At 44.8% G+C, this 25,668-nt stretch overlaps 1 protein-coding gene across 1 annotated transcript; it reads right to left on the reverse strand.

Moving 5' to 3' along the window:
• Positions 1–8,723: 8,723 nt before the first annotated feature.
• LOC120063778 (tumor necrosis factor ligand superfamily member 11-like) lies at positions 8,724–21,261 on the reverse strand. The gene is made up of 4 exons (XM_039014073.1): positions 21,036–21,261; positions 18,245–18,280; positions 10,054–10,189; positions 8,724–9,813 (listed from the first exon to the last, which is right to left on the reverse strand). The coding sequence occupies exons 1-4, from the start codon at positions 21,228–21,230 to the stop codon at positions 9,368–9,370; spliced, it is 813 nt and encodes a 270-aa protein (XP_038870001.1). The 5' UTR covers positions 21,231–21,261; the 3' UTR covers positions 8,724–9,367.
• Between the last annotated feature and the right edge of the window lie 4,407 nt (positions 21,262–25,668).

A 25,668-nucleotide genomic window follows, 5' to 3' on the forward strand; every position in this document is an offset into this window, starting at 1 on the left:
ACTAGGCTACCTGCTGGTTACTGGCCCAACGCTCTAACCACTAGGCTACCTGCTGGTTACTGGCACAACGCTCTAACCAATAGGCTACCTGCTGGTTACTGGCCCAACGCTGTAACCACTAGGCTACCTGCTGGTTACTGGCACAACGCTCTAACCACTAGGCTACCTGCTGGTTACTGGCACAACGCTCTAACCACTAGGCTACCTGCTGGTTACTGGCACAACGCTCTAACCACTAGGCTACCTGCTGGTTACTGGCACAACGCTCTAACCACTAGGCTACCTGCTGGTTACTGGCACAACGCTCTAACCACTAGGCTACCTGCTGGTTACTGGCCCAACGCTCTAACCACTAGGCTACCTGCTGGTTACTGGCACAACGCTCTAACCACTAGGCTACCTGCTGGTTACTGGCACAACGCTCTAACCACTAGGCTACCTGCTGGTTACTGGCACAACGCTCTAACCACTAGGCTACCTGCTGGTTACTGGCCCAACGCTGTAACCACTAGGCTACCTGCTGGTTACTGGCCCAACGCTGTAACCACTAGGCTACCTGCTGGTTACTGGCACAACGCTGTAACCACTAGGCTACCTGCTGGTTACTGGCCCAACGCTCTAACCACTAGGCTACCTGCTGGTTACTGGCACAACGCTCTAACCAATAGGCTACCTGCTGGTTACTGGCCCAACGCTGTAACCACTAGGCTACCTGCTGGTTACTGGCACAACGCTCTAACCACTAGGCTACCTGCTGGTTACTGGCACAATGCTCTAACCACTAGGCTACCTGCTGGTTACTGGCACAACGCTCTAACCACTAGGCTACGTGCTGGTTACTGGCCCAACGCTGTAACCACTAGGCTACCTGCTGGTTACTGGCACAACGCTCTAACCACTAGGCTACCTGCTGGTTACTGGCCCAACGCTCTAACCACTAGGCTACCTGCTGGTTACTGGCCCAACGCTCTAACCACTAGGCTACCTGCTGTTTACTGGCACAACGCTCTAACCACTAGACTACCTGCTGGTTACTGGCCCAATGCTCTAACCACTAGGCTACCTGCTGGTTACTGGCACAACGCTCTAACCACTAGGCTACCTGCTGGTTACTGGCCCAACGCTCTAACCACTAGGCTACCTGCTGGTTACTGGCCCAACGCTGTAACCACTAGGCTACCTGCTGGTTACTGGCACAACGCTGTAACCACTAGGCTACCTGCTGGTTACTGGCCCAACGCTCTAACCACTAGGCTACCTGCTGGTTACTGGCACAACGCTCTAACCAATAGGCTACCTGCTGGTTACTGGCCCAACGCTGTAACCACTAGGCTACCTGCTGGTTACTGGCACAACGCTCTAACCACTAGGCTACCTGCTGGTTACTGGCACAACGCTCTAACCACTAGGCTACCTGCTGGTTACTGGCACAACGCTCTAACCACTAGGCTACCTGCTGGTTACTGGCACAACGCTCTAACCACTAGGCTACCTGCTGGTTACTGGCACAACGCTCTAACCACTAGGCTACCTGCTGGTTACTGGCCCAACGCTCTAACCACTAGGCTACCTGCTGGTTACTGGCACAACGCTCTAACCACTAGGCTACCTGCTGGTTACTGGCACAACGCTCTAACCACTAGGCTACCTGCTGGTTACTGGCACAACGCTCTAACCACTAGGCTACCTGCTGGTTACTGGCCCAACGCTGTAACCACTAGGCTACCTGCTGGTTACTGGCCCAACGCTGTAACCACTAGGCTACCTGCTGGTTACTGGCACAACGCTGTAACCACTAGGCTACCTGCTGGTTACTGGCCCAACGCTCTAACCACTAGGCTACCTGCTGGTTACTGGCACAACGCTCTAACCAATAGGCTACCTGCTGGTTACTGGCCCAACGCTGTAACCACTAGGCTACCTGCTGGTTACTGGCACAACGCTCTAACCACTAGGCTACCTGCTGGTTACTGGCACAATGCTCTAACCACTAGGCTACCTGCTGGTTACTGGCCCAACGCTCTAACCACTAGGCTACCTGCTGGTTACTGGCACAACGCTCTAACCACTAGGCTACCTGCTGGTTACTGGCCCAACGCTCTAACCACTAGGCTACCTGCTGGTTACTGGCCCAACGCTCTAACCACTAGGCTACCTGCTGGTTACTGGCCCAACGCTGTAACCACTAGGCTACCTGCTGGTTACTGGCCCAACGCTCTAACCACTAGGCTACCTGCTGGTTACTGGCCCAACGCTCTAACCACTAGGCTACCTGCTGGTTACTGGCACAACGCTCTAACCACTAGGCTACCTGCTGGTTACTGGCCCAACGCTCTAACCACTAGGCTACCTGCTGGTTACTGGCACAACGCTCTAACCACTAGGCTACCTGCTGGTTACTGGCACAACGCTCTAACCACTAGGCTACCTGGTGGTTACTGGCACAACGCTCTAACCACTAGGCTACCTGCTGGTTACTGGCACAACGCTCTAACCACTAGGCTACCTGCTGGTTACTGGCCCAACGCTGTAACCACTAGGCTACCTGCTGGTTACTGGCCCAACTCTCTAACCACTAGGCTACCTGCTGGTTACTGGCCCAACGCTCTAACCACTAGGCTACCTGCTGTTTAGTGGCACAACGCTCTAACCACTAGGCTACCTGCTGGTTACTGGCCCAATGCTCTAACCACTAGGCTACCTGCTGGTTACTGGCACAACGCTCTAACCACTAGGCTACCTGCTGGTTACTGGCCCAACGCTCTAACCACTAGGCTACCTGCTGGTTACTGGCCCAACGCTGTAACCACTAGGCTACCTGCTGGTTACTGGCACAACGCTGTAACCACTAGGCTACCTGCTGGTTACTGGCCCAACGCTCTAACCACTAGGCTACCTGCTGGTTACTGGCACAACGCTCTAACCAATAGGCTACCTGCTGGTTACTGGCCCAACGCTGTAACCACTAGGCTACCTGCTGGTTACTGGCACAACGCTCTAACCACTAGGCTACCTGCTGGTTACTGGCACAATGCTCTAACCACTAGGCTACCTGCTGGTTACTGGCCCAACGCTCTAACCACTAGGCTACCTGCTGGTTACTGGCACAACGCTCTAACCACTAGGCTACCTGCTGGTTACTGGCCCAACGCTCTAACCACTAGGCTACCTGCTGGTTACTGGCCCAACGCTCTAACCACTAGGCTACCTGCTGGTTACTGGCCCAACGCTCTAACCACTAGGCTACCTGCTGGTTACTGGCCCAACGCTCTAACCAGTAGGCTACCTGCTGGTTACTGGCCCAACGCTCTAACCACTAGGCTACCTGCTGGTTACTGGCCCAACGCTCTAACCACTAGGCTACCTGCTGGTTACTGGCACAACGCTCTAACCACTAGGCTACCTGCTGGTTACTGGCCCAACGCTGTAACCACTAGGCTACCTGCTGGTTACTGGCACAACGCTCTAACCACTAGGCTACCTGCTGGTTACTGGCACAACGCTCTAACCACTAGGCTACCTGGTGGTTACTGGCACAACGCTCTAACCACTAGGCTACCTGCTGGTTACTGGCACAACGCTCTAACCACTAGGCTACCTGCTGGTTACTGGCCCAACGCTGTAACCACTAGGCTACCTGCTGGTTACTGGCCCAACGCTCTAACCACTAGGCTACCTGCTGGTTACTGGCCCAACGCTCTAACCACTAGGCTACCTGCTGGTTACTGGCCCAATGCTCTAACCACTAGGCTATCTGCTGGTTACTGGCCCAACGCTCTAACCACTAGGCTACCTGCTGGTTACTGGCACAACGCTCTAACCACTAGGCTACCTGCTGGTTACTGGCCCAACGCTCTAACCACTAGGCTACCTGCTGGTTACTGGCCCAACGCTCTAACCACTAGGCTACCTGCTGGTTACTGGCCCAACGCTGTAACCACTAGGCTACCTGCTGGTTACTGGCACAACGCTCTAACCACTAGGCTACCTGCTGGTTACTGGCCCAACGCTCTAACCACTAGGCTACCTGCTGGTTACTGGCACAACGCTCTAACCACTAGGCTACCTGCTGGTTACTGGCCCAACGCTCTAACCACTAGGCTACCTGCTGGTTACTGGCACAACGCTCTAACCACTAGGCTACCTGCTGGTTACTGGCACAACGCTCTAACCACTAGGCTACCTGGTGGTTACTGGCACAACGCTCTAACCACTAGGCTACCTGCTGGTTACTGGCACAACGCTCTAACCACTAGGCTACCTGCTGGTTACTGGCCCAACGCTGTAACCACTAGGCTACCTGCTGGTTACTGGCCCAACTCTCTAACCACTAGGCTACCTGCTGGTTACTGGCCCAACGCTCTAACCACTAGGCTACCTGCTGTTTAGTGGCACAACGCTCTAACCACTAGGCTACCTGCTGGTTACTGGCCCAATGCTCTAACCACTAGGCTACCTGCTGGTTACTGGCACAACGCTCTAACCACTAGGCTACCTGCTGGTTACTGGCCCAACGCTCTAACCACTAGGCTACCTGCTGGTTACTGGCCCAACGCTGTAACCACTAGGCTACCTGCTGGTTACTGGCACAACGCTGTAACCACTAGGCTACCTGCTGGTTACTGGCCCAACGCTCTAACCACTAGGCTACCTGCTGGTTACTGGCACAACGCTCTAACCAATAGGCTACCTGCTGGTTACTGGCCCAACGCTGTAACCACTAGGCTACCTGCTGGTTACTGGCACAACGCTCTAACCACTAGGCTACCTGCTGGTTACTGGCACAATGCTCTAACCACTAGGCTACCTGCTGGTTACTGGCCCAACGCTCTAACCACTAGGCTACCTGCTGGTTACTGGCACAACGCTCTAACCACTAGGCTACCTGCTGGTTACTGGCCCAACGCTCTAACCACTAGGCTACCTGCTGGTTACTGGCCCAACGCTCTAACCACTAGGCTACCTGCTGGTTACTGGCCCAACGCTCTAACCACTAGGCTACCTGCTGGTTACTGGCCCAACGCTCTAACCAGTAGGCTACCTGCTGGTTACTGGCCCAACGCTCTAACCACTAGGCTACCTGCTGGTTACTGGCCCAACGCTCTAACCACTAGGCTACCTGCTGGTTACTGGCACAACGCTCTAACCACTAGGCTACCTGCTGGTTACTGGCCCAACGCTGTAACCACTAGGCTACCTGCTGGTTACTGGCACAACGCTCTAACCACTAGGCTACCTGGTGGTTACTGGCACAACGCTCTAACCACTAGGCTACCTGCTGGTTACTGGCACAACGCTCTAACCACTAGGCTACCTGCTGGTTACTGGCCCAACGCTGTAACCACTAGGCTACCTGCTGGTTACTGGCCCAACGCTCTAACCACTAGGCTACCTGCTGGTTACTGGCCCAACGCTCTAACCACTAGGCTACCTGCTGGTTACTGGCCCAATGCTCTAACCACTAGGCTATCTGCTGGTTACTGGCCCAACGCTCTAACCACTAGGCTACCTGCTGTTTACTGGCCCAACGCTCTAACCACTAGGCTACCTGCTGGTTACTGGCCCAACGCTCTAACCACTAGGCTACCTGCTGGTTACTGGCCCAACGCTCTAACCACTAGGCTACCTGCTGGTTACTGGCCCAACGCTCTAACCACTAGGCTACCTGCTGGTTACTGGCACAACGCTCTAACCACTAGGCTACCTGCTGGTTACTGGCCCAACGCTCTAACCACTAGACTACCTGCTGGTTACTGGCCCAACGCTCTAACCACTAGGCTACCTGCTGGTTACTGGCACAACGCTCTAACCACTAGGCTACCTGCTGGTTACTGGCCCAACGCTCTAACCACTAGGCTACCTGCTGGTTACTGGCCCAACGCTCTAACCACTAGGCTACCTGCTGGTTACTGGCCCAACGCTCTAACCACTAGGCTACCTGCTGGTTACTGGCCCAACGCTCTAACCAGTAGGCTACCTGCTGGTTACTGGCCCAACGCTGTAACCACTAGGCTACCTGCTGGTTACTGGCCCAACGCTCTAACCACTAGGCTACCTGCTGGTTACTGGCACAACGCTCTAACCACTAGGCTACCTGCTGGTTACTGGCCCAACGCTCTAACCACTAGGCTACCTGCTGGTTACTGGCACAACGCTCTAACCACTAGGCTACCTGCTGGTTACTGGCACAACACTCTAACCACTAGGCTACCTGGTGGTTACTGGCACAACGCTCTAACCACTAGGCTACCTGCTGGTTACTGGCACAACGCTCTAACCACTAGGCTACCTGCTGGTTACTGGCCCAACGCTGTAACCACTAGGCTACCTGCTGGTTACTGGCCCAACGCTCTAACCACTAGGCTACCTGCTGGTTACTGGCCCAACGCTCTAACCACTAGGCTACCTGCTGGTTACTGGCCCAATGCTCTAACCACTAGGCTACCTGCTGGTTACTGGCCCAACACTCTAACCACTAGGCTACCTGCTGGTTACTGGCCCAACGCTCTAACCACTAGACTACCTGCTGGTTACTGGCACAACGCTCTAACCACTAGGCTACCTGCTGGTTACTGGCACAACGCTCTAACCACTACCTGCCTAGTGGTTTGTTCAGGCATTAGGCATTCTTGAGTCAGAAGCAGATATGCACCTTTTAAACATTATTTGATTAATATCGTGATAATTATCGTTATCGAATGAAAAAATATATAGATATCGTGATAATTTATTTGCCATATCGCCCAGCCCTACCTACTACTAATCCCTACTACACTGCACAGTTCGGGCATGATCTGATTTATCTCTAGAGAAACTGCAGCTAAATGTGCCTGGTCAATAGAGCTCACAGGGAAAAAAACAGAACAAAATGGAATTCCAATATTTGAACAGTCAGTCAATTATCTGATTAAAACTGAAAAATAACCGGCATTTCGGTTAATTGCTCAGCGCTAACCACATGACAATAGCTGTAGGGTAAAGACGTGGTGCTGGAGCTGGTGCTGGAGCTTTGGTTTGGTTAACAAATTTTAAAAACGTTCTGTTCAAGTCTGTAAAGGATGATGTGACACATTATCCACAATTCATAGTATGCGTTATGCATTCATGATAAAAAAATGTTTAACAAACATCAAACCTATATATAAAAGTAATGATTTTATTAGTTAAATTGACATAAATAAACATCAAATAAAAAAAAAGAATGTACAAGATTTAAACTTAAGTTTGCTACGGTCTTATGATGGACAGTATATTCTGCTTCGGCTAGGCAAGTGCACACAGAATTGTCACAATAAAAAAATACAAATACAGAATTTAACATTGAGCCCCTGTGTTTGGACAATAAAAGCGCATCTACTAATAAACGAAGTACTTCCTACTGTAATACAGACATCAAATAAACAAAATTTTACAGCAGACAGGTCATTTAAGCAATGGTCCCTATCTGCATTGTTATAGCTAATAAATAAATACATTTAGTGCATATTCTCATTTACCTCAAAGAGTCAAATTAAAAAAGGAACTATAAGTTAAAAGGTGGACCAAAGTCAATTTGGATCCGCTAGTTTCATAAAGACAGGAATCTCTGCTCTCCTCCCCTATGGTAAGACAGGCCAGCTATCTTCAGTATGCATCTTTACATAAGTTGTTTGTGTGTTTTGATAATCATTACTTGTATAAACCACCAAAAACTGGACAAAAGAGTTCAATACTGTGTAATTTGGGGGAAAACGAATCAAAATAAGAAAAAAGACTTGACCCGAACCACAACCATGTTCCCCTCAGTTAATGGGATGATTGCAGCAGGTCTCTCCTGGTTAAACTAAGTACATGCAGTTATGGAGTACTTCTATACTCACTTTTCTGTATTTCCTTGGAAAACAAAAATCAATAGTGATTGATACAGTATTTATCATTGTTCTTACACAGCTGTTGTTATTCCCTTAAATAATGTCTATGTAATGTTAAATGTTGCCTGGGCCTGAATGGGCAGTAATACTGTGTTAACTACTGAATAACCTCCTCCTCAACCTCTAAACTTGAGTTCATCCTTACCCAAGAGAGACAGAGGAGCATCATTGGCTAATGGCTACACTACACTTATGGTACACTCTTAGAAGAAAAAAGGTGCTGCTGTGGTCTAAGGCACTGCATCGCAGTGCTGAGGCGTCACTACAGCCTGGAGTTCGATCCCAGGCTGTGTCACAGCCGGCCATGACCGGGAGTCCCATAGGGCAACGGACAATTAGCCCAGCATCGTCCGGGTTAGGGGAGGGTTTGGCCGGGGGGCTTTCCTTCGCTCATTTCGCTCTAGTGACTCTTTGTGGCAGGTCGGGCGCCTGCAAGCTGACTTCTGTCGTCAGTTGAACAGTGTTTACTCCAACACATTGGTGCAGCTGGCTTCTGGGTTAAGCAAGCAGGTGTTAAGAAAAAGCACGGCTTGACGGGTCATGTTTCAGAGGATGTATGACTCGATCTTTACCTCTTCCGAGCCCGTTGGGGAGTTGCAGCGATGAGAAAAGATCGTAACTACCAATTGGATGTCACGAAATTGGGGAGAAATGTTTTCTCTCCAAAAATATAAGGTGCTATCTAGAACCTAAAAGTGTTCTTTGGCTGTCCCCATTGGAGAACCCTTTGAAGAACCCTTTTTGATTCAAGGTAGAACCCTGTTGGTTTCAGGTAGAACCTTTTTGAGTTCCATATAGAACCCTTACCTGGAACCAAAAAGTGTTCTCCTATGGGGACAGACGAAGAACCCTTTTGGAACCCTTTTTTCTAAGAGTGTACCAAAGAGTTCACTGGTGGAAACTCTCCTCAGTTATAAACAAAATACCCCAGCTGTGCTTCTGTTCAGGACGATGACAATGTTTTGTAAACTATGAGGGGCCAGACTAGCGATGAGGAATGACTTTGTGTCGGCTGATAAACAGAAGATAGGATCCACACTGCTATACTTTAAAAACACATCGTAACAACATTTTTCAAAAGTGCTCCCTGGAATGAGAAACATCAACAATCTAAAATGGTTGATAACTATCAACTTTATAAAATGTTTAAAGCATCCTGTGCAGTTTTGGACCTTAAGGAACAGGGTAAGTCTGTGTGAACGGCATATGGGTTTTGTTGAGGCCTAGTGAGTGAACGAAGGTATCCATATCACCTCACTTAAATTACTGCATATCCTAATTCTCTATCTGGTGAAGAGCAACATAGCCCATTCCTTTCAATAAAAACTAAAACACATCAAATACAAATTCAGTAATGTTACATACAACAAGTGCTCTGTCTCTCTCTCAGTGGTTCTTTGGCAGTTACGTCTATAGAACGTTCAGTAGCACATCCTCCTCCTCCTCTGTACGCGGTTTCAGTTCCCTATCTTGATCGCCCCAAAGTACGTCCCCTCTGGTTCAGGATCCAGCATCCAGGCATTGGACACATTAACAAACAGTCCATCCCCTTGCTGTAGCATCACCCCCCTGCCCTGCTGGGCACAGTACATGTTATACTGGGAGTTATTCCAGCGCATGGTGCTGCCTGTCTTCATCAGCACCACAGACTTGCTGGGCAGGGACGTGTGTTTCTCGTGCGAGATGTACTGGATGAGCTGGGCGTTGTTCACGTCCACGGCCTGGGGCGTGGCATCGCCAGGCTCTGTCTCAGGTCCCAGGTCGTAGTAGCGGAAACAGGTCTTGGCGTAGACGGAGTACAGGCCTGGCTCATCCACCAGGAGACGGCCGTCATGGTAACGCATCTTCTTCAGGTGGCCCTGCGCCTCGTCCCAATGGATCATAGCTGCTCTCAGCTCCCCTTCTGGAACAATACAAATACAACAGCCAATCAATAAATTAATGAGTCAATCAGTCAGTTGATCAACTAATCAGTAATACAATCAGTCAATCAATAAGTCAGTCAAAACGTCAATGATTATGTTATTAGTCAAATCTGTCAAACAGATAGAGGTTGTCAGAATTATATTTTCACCATTGTACTGTATACTAGTAATGGTTGCAGTAGGCTAGTTCTAGCTGTAAGCTGTGGCTATGGACTTACTCTTCACATAGTCTATAGTTGCTCTGATTGGTAGATGAGCTGATGGAAGCCCCTCCCTCCCCTGGTTCTTGCAGCGCTGTCTGCCTTTCCTCGGGTCCTTCAGGGCATCGAACATGATGGTTTCCGTCTGCACGTCCTGCGGAAATGGAAAGGGTCATCAACGGGACGCTACAATGCATGTCAGAGCAGAGTGGAACTGTGAGAAGGCGGCAGAGGAGTGAGGAGATGAGAAAACAGCCATCAATAAAATACAATTGTATTGGTTGATTACAAAGTTTAGCAGGTGTTATGGCGGGTGCAGTAAAATGCTTATTTTCCTAGTCCTATCAATCAATGTAGTAAATGTCAATAAGCACACAATAATCCAACATTTTGAGAGGAAAACTCACCTTAAATGAACTGAATGATGAGAATTTTGGAATAAAGTAGGCTAATGCAATTGAATGAATGTATCAAATTCTTGCTCATACTGAAACTCCCAAAGTCATATCCAACAATTAGCCTATACTAATTTAAAAGAAATAGAGTTTGGGAAATCCTGACCTAGATGATCATTATTACCACTCCTATTTGCCATATCTTCAATCTAAGCCTACTAGAAAGTGTGTTCCCTCAGGCCTGGAGGGAAGCAAAGGTAATTCCGCTACCCAAGAATAGTAAAGCTCCCTTTACTGGCTCAAATAGCCAACCAATCAGCCTGTTACCAACCCTTAGTAAACCTTTGGAAAAAATTGTGTTTGACCAGATACAATGCTATTTTACTGTAAACAAATTGACAACAGACTTTCAAATAACTTATAGGAAAGGACATTCAACAAGCATGGCACTTACACAAATGACTGATGATTGGCTGAGATAAATTTATGATAAAAATATTGTGGGAGCTGTTTTGTTAGACTTCAGTGTGGCTATATACATTATTGATCATAGTCTGCTGATGGAAAAACTTGTGTTATGGCTTTATATCCCCTGCTATATTGTGGATAGAGTTACCTGTCTAACAGAACACAGAGAGTAATGGAAGCCTCTCTAACATAATACAGGTAGATTCAGGAATTCCCCAGGACAGCTGTCTAGGCCCCTTACTTTATTGAATATTTACTAATGACATGCCACTGGCCTGAGTAAAGCCAGTGTGTCTATGTTTGCGGATAGCTCAACACTATACACGTCAGCTACTACAGCAAGTGAAATCACTGCAACACTACAATAAAGAGCTGCAGTTAGTTTCAGAATGGGTGGCAAGGAATAAGTTAGTACTAAATATTTCAAAACCTAAAAGCATTGTATTTGGGACAAATCATTCACTAAACCCTAAACCTCAACTAAATATTGTAATAAATAATGTGGAACTTGAGCAAGTTGAGGTGACTAAACTGCTTGGAGTAAACCTGGATTGTAAATTGTCATGGTCAAAACATGTTGATACAACAGTAGCTAAGATGGGGAGAAGTCTGTCCATAATAAAGTGCTGCTCTTCCTTTTTAACACTATCAACAAGGAACAGTACAGTACAGTACAGTACTACATAGAGCCATGACCATGGAACTCTATTCCACATCAGGTAACATTGGAATCAAATTTAAAAACCAGATAAAAATACAACTTATGGAACAGCGGGAACTGTGAAGAGACACACAGGCACAGACACACATACACGTGATAAGACATGCACTCTCCACACATGTACACATGGATGTTGTATGGTAAATATATGATAGTGGAGTAGTGGCCTGAAGGAACACACTAAATGTATTGGGTAAAGTGTTATGAAATGTAATGTCATGTAATGTTTTAAATTATATTTAACTGCCTTAATGTTGTTGGACCCCAGGAAGAGTAGCTGGTGCCTTGGCAGCAGCTAATAGGGATCCTTAATAATTACAAATACACATTTCAGCACCGACTTAATTGGGACAGCGCCAACTCGCTGCTTTGAGACAAGAGTAGGGAACTCGTCTTGATTAATCAATCAATGTCAGATTTTTGTTTTCACTGAATCTCCATTTGGATATTTGGTAACAATTAGGCTGGGAAAATGTTAACGTTAGCTAAGTTTTTTAGTTTGCTCATATATTAGCTGACCCCCCAAAAAGTATAGCATGTTATGTAGCTTAACAAGTGGAATTTGCTCCTTACTCGTGTAGTACCCTGTCCGACTCCCGACCAAAAGCCTGTGACTTGTCTGATAATCAATCAATGTGATTTTTTTCAGTGAATCTCTGTCTGTATTTTAGCGACCCTTAGGAGGTAAGGTGGGCAGACCCTGCCCCAGGCTGGCAGCAACAGTCATGTTCATTGTTGATGGGTTTGTTATGGTAATAGAAGAAGGGGGAGCTGCACATTGGTTTGTGGGGATATAAATAGTGGGGAGAGACCCATTTTCTCGCTCTCGTGATTATTTCTCTGGGGAGATACCTCCCGCTGGACTGTGATTTATGGCTTGCTAGTTCATGCTAGGTTTGTTGTTTTGTGCAGTTCCCCGTTACTCCGTGCATTGTAACATTCAAATGCCTGTTGGCATTAACCGTATTTCCCTCTCTGTCCGTTTGTTATTTAAGCTAGTAAAGTTATAAGATTGGGAAACCTGTAAACGCCACAGTATTTTTGGATAATTGATCTCTGGCTGGGCAAATGGAGGTGCTAGCTCATTTTCCCATCTAGCACTGATCAGAAACATATAGCATGCCATAATGTAGCCTAAATCAAGTGTATTGTTTTCCACTTGACTCACGTAGTAGCCTTATATAATTTATCCACAATCAAGCTATGAGAGTACATCCTGTTTTATCTGCCTTAATGTAACAGCCTACTTCAATATAACAAATGATTATAATAATTTGTTTGTCATTAAACAGCATACAAGTCATTCATGCCTTTCAATAAAATAAAGCATTTTATTTTGAAATAAAATAAGAAAGGGAGCCTTGAATAATGAAACAATAAATAAATAAGATGTTCTGACAAAAATAAATGTTTAAATGCCCTGTGTTTTGAATGCATGTTTTATGAAGAAAACCTTTGGATCAGTTATGGGTCTACTTTTGATAGTTTACTAGGTCCAGCAAGGCACATTAGCAGGGAAGTCTAGGGTGTACCCCCTGACTTATTCCACATGTTGTTGTGTTACAACCTGAATACAAAATGCATTTAATAGATTTTTAGCCCAACCATCTACACACAATACCCCATAATGACAAAGTGAAAATATTTTTTGGCAAATGTATTGAAAACGAAATACAGAAATATCTAATTTACGTAAGTATTGACACCCCCTGAGTCTATACATGTTAGAAACACCTTTGGCAGCGATTACAGCAGTGAGTCTTTCTGGGTAAGTCTCAAGAGTTTTGCTCATCTGGATTGTACAATATTAGCACATTATTTATTATTTTATTCACCAAGCTCTGTCAAGTTGGTGTTGATCATTGCTAGACAGCCATTTTCAGGTCTTGCAATTCTAAGCCGATTTAAGTCAAAACTGTAACTAGGCCACTCAGGAACATTCAATGTCATCTTGGTAAGCAACTCCAGTGTATATTTGGCCTTATGTTTTAGGTTATTGAATTTGTCTTTCACTGTCTGTAGGAAAGCAGACTGAACCAGGTTTTCCTCTGGGAGTGTGCCTGTGCTTAGCTCTATTAACTCCCTTGTCCTTGCAGACGACAAGCATACCCATAACATGATGCAGCCACCACCATGCTTGAAAATATGAAGAGTAGTACTCAGTGATGTGTTGTATTGGATTTGTCCCAAACATAACGCTTTTTTATTCAGGACATAAAAGTTCATTTCTCTGCCACATTTTTTACAGTTTTATTTCAGTGCTTTATTGCAAACAGGATGCATGTTTTGGAATATTTGTATTCTGTACAGGCTTCCTTCTTTTGACTCTGTCATTTAGGTTAGTAATGTAGAGTAACTACAATGTTGTTGATCCATCCTCAGTTTTCTCCCATCACAGCCATTAATCAATGAGACTCAATCAAATGTATTTATGAAGGCCTTTTTACATCAGCAGATGCCACAAAGTGCTATACAGAAACCCAGCCTAAAACCCCAAACAGCAAGCAATGCAGATGTAGAAGCACAGTGGCTAGGAAAAACTCCCTAGAAAGGCAGGAACCTACAGTAGGAAGAAACGTAGAGAGGAACCAGGCTCAGAGGGGTGGTCAGTCTTCTTCTGGCTGTGCCGGGTGGAGATTATAAGAGTACATGGCCATTAAGGCCAGATAGTTTTAAACACATCTTGAAGAACAATGTAACTATTTTAAAGTCACCATTGGCCTCATGGTGAAATCCCTGAGCGGTTTCCTTCCTCGCCGACAACTGAGTTAGGAAGGGCGCCTGTATCTTTGTAGTGACTGGGTGTATTGATACACCATCCAAAGTGTAATTAATAACTTCACAATGTTCAAAGAGATATTCAATGTCTGCTTTTTTTTTCTTTTTTACCCATCTACCAATAGGTGCCCTTCTTTGCGAGGCATTGGAAAACCCTCCTGGTCTTAATTGTATTTGTGGGGTACAGAGATGAGGTAGTCATTAAAAAATCATGTTAAACACTATTATTGCACACAGAGTGAGTCCATGCAACTTATTATGTGACTTTTTAAGCACATTTCTACTCCTGAACGTATTTAGGATTGCAATAACAAACGGGTTGAATACTTATTGACTAAAGATATTTCAGTGTTTCATTTTGAATACATTTTTTACAAATTCTGAAAACATAATTTCACTTTTAAATTATGGGGTATTGTGGGTAGGCCAGTGACACAAAATCTCAGTTTAATACATTTTAAATTCAGGCTGTAACACAAAATGTGGAATAAGTGTATCAATACTTTCTGAAGGCACTGAATCGGCGTTAACAGATGCATTGGATTCTCCTGATACTGAGATGCGCTACCTGTCGTGGTCTCATGGATCATCATTCTCCCGAGTGCACTCCAGCCTATTCCTATCGCTAAATTGAAATATTTAAATCATCAGAAAAATAAGTTTAATCATGGCCACAAATTTCTCTGGCCCAGCCAATATTGGAATCCTGGCACCGCTAGTGTCTGCAGCTGAGAGAGAGCTGTAGTAGGCTAAAAGGTGCTCAGACAGTTTTTTATTTTCTTAATACAGCACGGCAAGCCCAAAACCCGCCCAGCCCAGTCCGAATCAATTCACAGAATTTGAGGCCTGGCCGGCTGTCAGGTTCGAGCTGAGAATGAGGGCTCTAGTGACCGCAAACCTCTATCTCGAAGTGATTTATCATTAGCCCAATCATAATACTTTCTAAGCAGTTGCTAGCGCCACATATTTCAACCAATGCTTATTTCATTGTCTATTTTAATTATAGCTTATGCTGTGTGTGTACAGGCGTGCATGTGTGTGTTTCCCACACACTTCTCCCATTAGTTCTGCCTAGTGAACCTCTAAGCCCGGAGCTCTGAGTTGTGAGCAGCACCAGAAATTGTGGTCTGGTTCTGGGACCCTAGGGCTGCTGGGTAATGTCACCTTTCAGATGGATGTTCCTTTCACAGTTCTGGCACAACTTCTAAATCTGATTTGATTCACCGCTGGAGTGGTGAGATGACATGTGTATCCCCAGTCAGAGCTACAGTACATAGACTGGAGACAAGACACAGCACATAGAGAAAAACACAGTCTCTATGCAAGTAAACAGCCTGCCTGCCTGCCTCACTGAACAGGTTCCGTGTGAAGACCTACTGTGTGTCTGCTAGAGACACTTACTTCCAGAACAGAGACATCCTGTAGATGTTTCAACTTGTTTTATAATTTCAGTATAATTTCCCACATTTTGATCAGCCCTGGTATGCCTGAAATCTCATCTCCGCTCTACCTCGAGCCAATAAATACAATTAAATACCAGAAACAAAAGCGAAGTGTTGACTTGAACACTGTTGAAGATTGTTCTTAAATTACCTGAAAACCACAAATGGACACACAACACCTGTGAATAGGAATGGCACAGAACATTTAAAATAAAACAGACTACTGCCCTGGAATGATCATCACGGTGGTTTGCAGCAACATTGGTGCACCTGCATAACACTAATATTAAGTCTTGTATATTTACTCACAAAACAGGAGCTGACGGACTTGTACGATGTTCAGTCCAAGATCAGTATAGTCTCTCTTCCAAAAACAATTTGCTGTGTAAACATGTTTATAGAAAAGTGGTTTAGAATTAGACAGGGTAAACAAGTCTGGCCAAGGCTATGGAGAAATCACGAACTAACTCCCCCCTGGCCCAACAATTTGGCATTTAGCTTTGATTTGTGGTGAGACACTCGACCACCTCATACCTCCTTACCAGGAAGAGAAGATTACTTTCGCTGGAGATCTACAGAGCAGAGGCTCAGGCTGGGGTAGTAACTGTTTACTACAGGACTGTAGTTATCCACTCCAGTGATGCACTGTATTATTCTATTGTATCACCTTTCACCCAGTTCAGTCCACTGTCCACTGTGCAATAGACTACAGCCATGAGTCATCAGTTCCAACCCATTGAGCTCTGAGTGTTCTGTGCTCTCTGACCCTCCTGCCATCACGCTGACCACAGGTCCAATGCAGCCAGCCCACTGTAGGTCTAATATGTCTGGATCAAAGAGCACTTAACAAAGGCAAACATGAGACGTGACAGCTCTTAATAATACCTGCTCTTTAACAAACCCACTCATTTGTCAGCGAAGTAACACTGGTCCCTGGGAAGACTATCACAACGCACGCACCCACACACATACACACACAATGATAACACACAGGGAGCCAAATAAACCTTTCAGCCTCACACCTCATAAAGCCTAGAGCAGGGTTCACTCTGCAGCCTGGAGGCTGGAGCAGGGCTGAGACTACAACATGGGAACCATCCCAGTCTGAGATGTCAGCCTGATGACACAGAGGCCTCCTCAGTCCAAGGCAGAGCAGAGACAGCAGAGCAGAGTGGGTGGTTTGTCTAAGCACTCCTCTGGGGCAACAAGGGCAAATTCAAAATACATTATGGGAAACTAAACACAGCTAAGCAAAGCAGAGCGGATTCCTTTCTTTCTGTGTTGTTTTAATTCCTGAAAAGATTCTGCTGTTGCCGGGGGAAACCTGTGCCAGCAAGATGGTGGAATGTTCCAAAAAGGATTTACAGAAAACCCATGTCAGACCTCAACAATGGTGCATTCCGCCGCGACCACCGTTCTACGCCACTGTTACTGATGAGCGAAGATTACTCTGAACACATATGTACGTTATGCCATTGTCATTAATGAGTGAAGGTTATGCAGGACACTTAGCAATCACTGCCGCCAAACCATGACATCATTTGATTGGTGCCGCATGTACAATACAGTAAACTACAGGCAAATCTGACTAGGCCTACCCCCCAATCCTCGCTTTATTGGGAGATGAACATGTCTGACCCCTGATCAGTGGGTAGGGACTGTGAGGATGGCTTGACCTCTACAGGCTTCTGACCACACTAGGGTTAGGGTTTGAAGCTGGTTTTGGCTTAGGGTGTACATTTGCTGTGGTAGGCACAAAAACAGAACCATGGGAACAGCAAGACTAAGCGCAAATTTGAGAATGGGTAACCTTGTTTTGGTTATAATATAAATGTCTCACCATTTACCTACTGTACACCCCATGCTGATAATACTGTTCACTCATGGATGCAAGTTATAGGAGGAGGAAATGCTTACCAGGTGTAATCTGTTATAGTAACACCTTGTTCACTTGGTGAAATACAATTGCTGAACATACACACCATGGTGGTTTCCCAATAGTTTCCCCCAGCTATTGATATTCTGGTTTGGCCAAATAGGATTGCCATAGGCTAACTCACATACAGGACAAGGCTGTTTCGTGTCAAAGAATCAGTGAATGAAGCCAAAAAGAAAACAGCTTCGTAATTTACATCCTGTAGATACTGTAATCTGATAAAATACTGTAATCTGATTTACTTTCGAAAGGGCAATTATCTTTTGATTACATACCAAATAGTGTAACTAAATAACATCTGATATAAAATTGTAAAATAAATTGTAACCCAACAATCTCTGCGCTTTAATGACAAACATAGCCCTATTATTTGTACCTTACCAGGAAGTACCGGACAACATTACAGTAAAAACCCTCTAATGTGGACCAATGAGAGGGTTGGTTATTATGATCAGACGGGTCGACTCACCTCCATTGGCTGCTGCGTTGCAGAGGAGAGATCGACCTGGAAGCAGAAACACGGGCGTTAGGAAGACACATATTACCTAACAATCCCCCTAATTTATAAGAAAACAGACACAGTTTGTTGACAGGTAGCCTCAAGCTTGTCACAATTCACTGACTGAAACCTGGAAGACCTACTCTGACTTTTAATGACTGCTTGGCAGGCAGTGTATCCCTAGGTTAGAGGTGCCAGTTCTCTGTTCAGGTCTGCACCAGGCCTCTTCAACCATTCCCCATACCCAAACCCATCCCCATCCCCATACCCCCATCTAGAACCAGATGTCCTGTACATTCTGGTCTCTCAGATCCTGAGGCACGGTGCTGTGCTGCCTCCTACTCCCCCATCAGATACAGTAACTCCTAAAGATGTTCAGACAGGGGGAGCAGTGCATCTGGTCCTTGTGCCAAATACAACTCTAATAGCCATATCTCATTTTTACATTTAAGTCATTTAGAAAAAGCTCGGGGGACCAGAACGACTTGCATAAATGTTCATACTTTTTTGTACTGGTCCCCCGTGGGAATCAAACCCACAACCCTGGCGTTGCAAGCACCATGCTCTACCACCTGAACCAGGGACATCACGATAATGATATTATCACGATACTTAGGTGCCGATAGGATATGTATTACAATTCTAACGCTTCAAACAACCGACAGTGTCTTTGCGCAAAATAGTAAGCAGCATCATCTGTATATGTGTGCAACAAAAATTCAACATTCACCTTCTGCTACCATTTCTGTCAAGCTGTCTAATCATACAGTTTGACACATTTTGATAAATCCAACGTATGTACTACACCGAACGCACTGCAACTGCCTCTGCAACTCATTGTTGCAAGGCAAACACAGCGTTCCATTGGAAATGAATGTAATTCGGGTGTACCAAAATGCAATGACGCTGTCAGTGTGTTCGAAGCGTGAATGTATTGTGATTCAATACTGTGATTTTATTGCGATTCGATGTTCCAAACATATCACTCACATATTGTCTGCTGCAGAAAGACAAGAGAGCCATGAGAAAACAAGTTTTGTTCAGTCATGGAAATAACAGTTGGTGAAAACAAATTGGCTCCCTATTTAAAAAGAAGATGGGAGAACAAGCTATGAACAAAAAATACTGGAGTTTTTGTGCAGGTATAGCCAACTAGCACAAAAATAAAAATGCGATATTGTCAAAACGATACATCATCAAAAATAATATCCCGATATGTAAATGTATAACGTTTTTACTACCATCTCTCTCCCTCTCTTTTTCTGCCCGTCTCCTGTTCTCTTTCCTCTCCTTCTCTCTCTCTATCTAGCTATATATTCTCAACACTCTCCTCCCTTTCCCTCTCTTTCTCTCACCCAACACCCCTCTCTCTCTCTTTCCTACTTGGGCTCTTCTCCAGGAGTTAACAAGCTCGACACACACCACTGTGTTTATGCCAAAAGATTGGTCAACCAACATTGACATCATTCTGCAGCAGTCTCTCTCCACACACACACACCATTCTGGGCTTCATTAGGCCTACGTGTGAAGACTGATGGAGCATCATGATGGAACTGAAATGTTTTCTTGTTGTTTGGCTTGTTGAAACATGACTATCATTCAACTCTAGAAACCACCATAAAGCAATAATAACAACCCAGAAATAATGTTAATGCTGTCTTATACAAGACTGATTGTGCAGGGTGATAGTGGTACATGACAGGTTAGCTACCTGACTGGCACTGAAGCACATAAATATCACTGACATGTTATTCTGTCTCTCTCTGTGCTGAGGGCTCAATGGCTTGACTGGAGAAGACCTGGAGCTAAAATAGAACTGGTAAATATTCATAATGTGTTTTGTTACTTTGGCAATACCAATGTGTAATTATGTCATGCCAATAAAGCATGTTTGAATTTGGTTTTTAATTTGAAAACATCTTCAGTAGAGATTATTGGATGGTTTCTAAAACCACCTACCCCAACTATGTCATACACTATAAGAAACATTTGTTTATTCTCATTTCCGACAGAAAACTGTAAATAACAGAGTAAACATTCCTGCTTAAGTAAAAACAGATGTATTTTACAAACAAGATTACTTGAATGATATCTTTATATAGGCTACACTATCCCCATTTGGCAACACTCACTATTGAGATGTTTCTTTGTAAAAACGGGAGATTGCTTAGATAAGGTCTGTGACATGGAAAATACTGTCTTGCTGATATAACTTAACTCCTTATAATCTGTGCAGACAATCTCATCAGTAGAGAGATGTGCTATTTCAGAGTGCTGACAGCTGGTTTTACTATTGGGGACAAATTCACAGAATTACCGCCACTGGGTCTCGAGAGCAGAGATTGTTCAAAAGGAAAGTGCTCGCGCACTTCAGCCGCAAGTTCCTCAAGAAGTTGCGAGCCCAAACTGTATCCGCAAACCTGCAGGCTTGAATGATATTCAACCATGTGCGCTTGAAACAGCAAAATGCTATAGGTTTGGCTATTCCAATGCAATGCAAACAAGACAACTGTTTAATGTAGCCCACTTTTCACTCTCAATTTTAAACTTAATGTGAGTCAATTACAATTTCAAAACTGCGCAACAATTTTTGCAGATTGTTTTACCTTATTGTCAGGCTGCTTCTTTAAAGTCGAATTTAATGTAGCCATCCGCAAGTTCAAGATATAATGCTGACGCGCACCTGTGCACATGTCGCAACTCGCAAGTGTGTCGCATAGTTATGTTATCACCCGTTGTGCGTCTTGAAAGTGTTTCTTACCTCTTGGAGATAACCTGTCAAGTGTAACAAGATCGCCACACTCGATGCAATCTGCAGCAATCCCATAACAGCCAGAGTAACGAATATAAACGGTCTATATTTGGGTTCCGAGCCATGGGACGGGTGGTAGCGGGACTGAGCGCCCTCCATGTCGGCGTGGTTCCTCAGGTAGCCTCGGTAATCATTAGCTGCCATGGTGAGTCGTGGTGCTCTGGATGAATAGACTACTCTCACTGGAAGGAAGGAAGTTCTGAACTTCTGACAGAGGAGAGCTATAAACAGTGGGTGGGCAGAAGACTAGCGGCTCCCTCTGTAGAGAGACAGCCAATCAGACGAAAGATATCTTTAGTCTAGTGTGTGTGTATGTGTGTGCTACCGTTAAAGACAACGTCCTGCATACACACAAACATACACAGAACCATAACTGTGGTACAGGACAGGTTCATCTAGACCGGGCTCTTTATAACACACAGCAGTTGCGGCGCGTCAAACCCCCTCCAGCCAAACGAGCAGACACCTGATCATCTTCCCCCTCGACGGTGATGGAATGATTGGCAAGGTTACATTTGCTAGATTAAAAAAGAGATATGGCAGTTATAACCACTTTATGAAGGTTTTATAATGATAGGAGTCATTTTTATGCTAAAGATTTCCCTTGAAGAGTAAATGTAGCTGATGGACGTATAGCTTATACTTGAGAACCAATAATCACCAAAATAAAGATATGTAGTCAGGGAGACTGGCATGGGGCCCCCATTGATTTTGTTATGTTTTAGTCATGTGTAGAATTTAAGGAAATTAGCTTTAAAACTGCACATTTTTCTCTCAGCCCATAGCAAAATGTGTAGAATAGCAGGAAAATAACTTTAATACTGTAAGCATTTCTCTCAGCCACATGGCAAAGTGTGTAGAATTGCAGGAAATTTGCTTTTTTTGTCTCTGGGGCCAACAGGAGGGGGAGGGCCTCTAACATGTACAGTGCCTGATTTTGTGTCACTGGCTTACATACAATACCCCATCATGTCAAAGTGGAATGTTTGGGGCAAATTCAACACAACACATCACTGAGTACCACTCTTCATACTGTATTTTGAAGCATGGTGGTATCTGCATCATGTTATGGATATGCTTGTCATTGGCAAGGACTTGGGAGTTTTTTGGGGGTTAAAAAGGAATAGAGTAGAGCTAAGCACCCGCAAAATCCTAGAGGAAAACCTGGTTCAGTCTGATTTCCAACAAACACTGGGAGGGAGACAAATTCACCTTGCAGCAGGACAATAACCTGAAACGCAAGGTCAAATATATACGTGAGTTGCTTACCAAGACAAAATTGAATGTTCCTGAGTGGTCTAGTTACAGTTTTGACTTAAATTGGCTTGAAAATCTATGGCAAGACTTGACAATGTCTGTCTAGCAATGATCAACAACTAACTTGACAGCGCTTGAAGAAAATTTTAAATAAGAATGTGCAAATATTGTACAATCCAGATGAGCAAAGCTCTTATAGACTTACCCAGAAAGACTAACAGCTGTGATCACTGCCAAAGGTGATTTTAACATGTATTGACTCAGGGGTGGTAATACTTATGTAAATTAGATATTTCTGTATTTCATTTTCAATACATTTGCAAAATGTTTCTAAAAGCATCTTTTCACTTTGTCATTATGGAGTATTGTGAGTAGATGGGTGAGAATTGTTTTTCTTCATACATTTCAATTCAGGCTGTAACATAAAATGTGAAGTAAGTCAAGGGGTATGAATACTGTGTGTTTGACGACTGCACCAGCGACCACACCCACGCCCACCACCTAAGCCCAATTTTGACCCAGAAAAAAACCTGTCATGACATTACAAGGTCATTAGAGAAGTCATTCCCAACCCTAATATCTCTGTGATTCACCCTCTCTCTGTAACTCAGGATATGAGTGTCTTCCTCTGTTTGTTTGTGTGTGTACCTGTGCGTGCAACTCCTCAACCTCAACACCCACATATTGTCTTCCCCTCATCGGATGTAAACACTGACACACATTGGATCTGTCACTGTATCATAGCATGTATACAACGACGGACAGACAGACTGAGCTTCCCACCCCTCTGATCTGACAGACAGATAGGCTTCCCAGGCACATGGCCATGCCTAGAGGTGGGTGACATGATATATCAGTCATATGAGTGGTGTCTCCTAAAGACAAACACCCTACATGGCATTCCTGAAGGTAATGTTACTGTACATTTGGTAACACCAATAAGGGCCTGTGGATTATCATTCATAAAGGTCTCTCTTGTTGAATTGAGGGGATTTTATAAAGTAGCAACTTCTCATCTGTGTAGAGGAAAGTGATCAATGTATTTATTCTGACCATCCTCAATGCCTTTAAGCCAAACCAAATCAAATAAATTTGTATTAGTCACATGCCTTGTAAATAACAGGTGTAGATTAACAGTGATATGCTTACTTACGGGCCCTTCCCAACAATGCAGAGAGAAACATTTTGAAATAAATAATAACATAACAAATAAATACACAATGAGTAATGATAACTTGGCTATATATACGAGGTACCAGTACCGAGTCGATGTGCAAGGGTACGAGGTAATTGAGGTAGATATGTACATACTGTATAGGTATGGATAAAGTGACTAGGCAACAGGATAGATAATAAACAGTAGCAGTAGTATTTGATGAGTCAAAAGAGTTAGTGCAAAAAGGCTCAAAGCAGATAGTCCGGGTAACTATTTAACTATTTAGCAGTCTTGTGGCTTGATCAGGCCAACCACTGTCATGTCGTCAGCAAACTTAATGATGGTGTTGGAGTCGTGCGCGGCCATGCAGTAGTGGGTGAACAGGGGGTACAGGAGGGGACTAAGTGTAATACCTTGACTACACCGCTTGCGTCGCGTGCCAGAGCGGTGCAAAATAAATTTAGAAATCTATATTATTCAATTATCGCACCCACACTGTTTGCGTGTGCCAAGCGTTGCCAAGGGCTAAAATAGAAGTCAGTTCTATTTGTGACGCAGATCGCGCTGCAAGTCCTGCAAGTCCTGCCTCCCATCTCCTTATTGGTTTATAGAGGCACGTGCCATCTCCTCATTGGTTATACCCACGTGGGTGACTGAAAGACAAATGAGGTCGGTGGCGGTAATGCACCTAATTTATGAAAGTTGCCAATCGCAATATAAAGTCCAGCGAAGAAAAAGCCTGGAAGGAGGAGAGATGACTAGAAATGATTCGGTTGACCGTTTTATGTGTGGATTAATTGTCGGAGTAGAGGACCTTGTGCATTTCAGGTAAAATAACAACTAAATATTTATATACCAGGACAAATTAGCTAGCAACAGCAAGCTAGCTAAATAGGACACATTAGCTAGCAAGTGCAAGCTAACTAAATTGCCATAAATGTTTAATGCTTTTCGACCTGTCCCCAAATTAATGTAATTGGTTCAGAGTTTGTTTTGATATTTTAACCTGTGTGTCGTGATCGCGTTTGGTGTGGGGGGGACAAAATACATTTATGCACGATGGCGCACGATGGCGCACGCACACAGCCGGTTTGGGTTTTGTGTAATAGAGATTGCGTCATCTGTGGATCTGTTGGGGCAGTATGCGAATTGGAGTGGGTCCAGGGTGTCTGGGATGATAGTGTTGATGTGAGCCATAACCAGCCTTTCAAAGCATTTAATGGCTACAGATGTGAGTGCTACAGTGCAGTAGTCATTTAGAGAGGTTACCTTAGCTTTCTGGGGCACAGGCTCTATGTTGGTCTGCTTGAAACATGTAGGTATTACAGACTGGATCAGGGAGAGGTTGACAATGTCAGTGAAGACATTTGCCAGCTGGTCAGCGCATGCTCTGAGTACCCGTCATGGTGAATGTTAACCTGTTTAAAGATCTTAATCACATCTGGGGCGGCAGGTAGTCTAGTGATTAAAACGTTGGGCCACTAACCGAAAGGTTGGTAGATTGAATTCCCGAGCTGACAAGAAAAAAAATCAGTCGTTCTGCTCTTGAACAAGGCAGTTAACCCACTGTTCCTAGGCCTAGTTAAATAAATTAAATAAACATTGGCTACGGAGAGCGAGATCACACAGTCGTCCGGAACAGCTGGTGTTCTAATGCATGGTTCAGTGTTGCTTGCTTCGAAGCGAGCATAGAAGGCATTTAGCTCTTCTAGTAGACTTGCGTCACTGGGCAGCTCACGGCTGGGTTTCCCTTTGTACCCGTCAGAGCCGGCGTAGTATAATTTGATTTTAGTCCCGTATTGACATTTTGACAGTTTGGTGGCTCGTCGGAGGTCGGATTAGTGCCCCGCTCCGTTAAAGCGGCAGCTCTAGCCTTTAGCTCAGTGTGGATGTTTCTTGTAATCCATGGTTTCTCGTTGACGATGCACTTATTAGTGAAGCCGGTGACTGATGTGGTAAACTCCTCAATGTTATCGGATGAATCCAGTAACATATTCCTGTCTGTGCTAGTGAAACAGTCCTGTAGTTTAGCATCCGCTTCATCTGACCACTTCCTGTTTGAGTTTTTGCTCGTAAGCAGGAATCAGGAGGATAGAGTTATGGTCAGATTTGCCAAATTCTCCTAAACTAATCTAACCCTGAGCATAATCCATTTTTTTGTGATTGGAT

This window comes from Salvelinus namaycush, chromosome 19 (genome assembly GCF_016432855.1).
Source record: "Salvelinus namaycush isolate Seneca chromosome 19, SaNama_1.0, whole genome shotgun sequence".
In the NCBI taxonomy this organism is placed as follows: Eukaryota; Metazoa; Chordata; class Actinopteri; order Salmoniformes; family Salmonidae; genus Salvelinus; species Salvelinus namaycush.

Coding starts and splice junctions, on each gene's coding strand:
- LOC120063778 (XM_039014073.1), bottom strand. CDS start 21,230: ATGGCAGCTAATGATTACCGAGGCTACCTGAGGAACCACGCCGACATG. Junction 10,190..18,244: donor CAACGCAGCAGCCAATGGAG/GTGAGTCGACCC, acceptor CCATTTCCGCAG/GACGTGCAGACGGAAACCAT. Junction 9,814..10,053: donor AACTATAGACTATGTGAAGA/GTAAGTCCATAG, acceptor GTATTGTTCCAG/AAGGGGAGCTGAGAGCAGCT.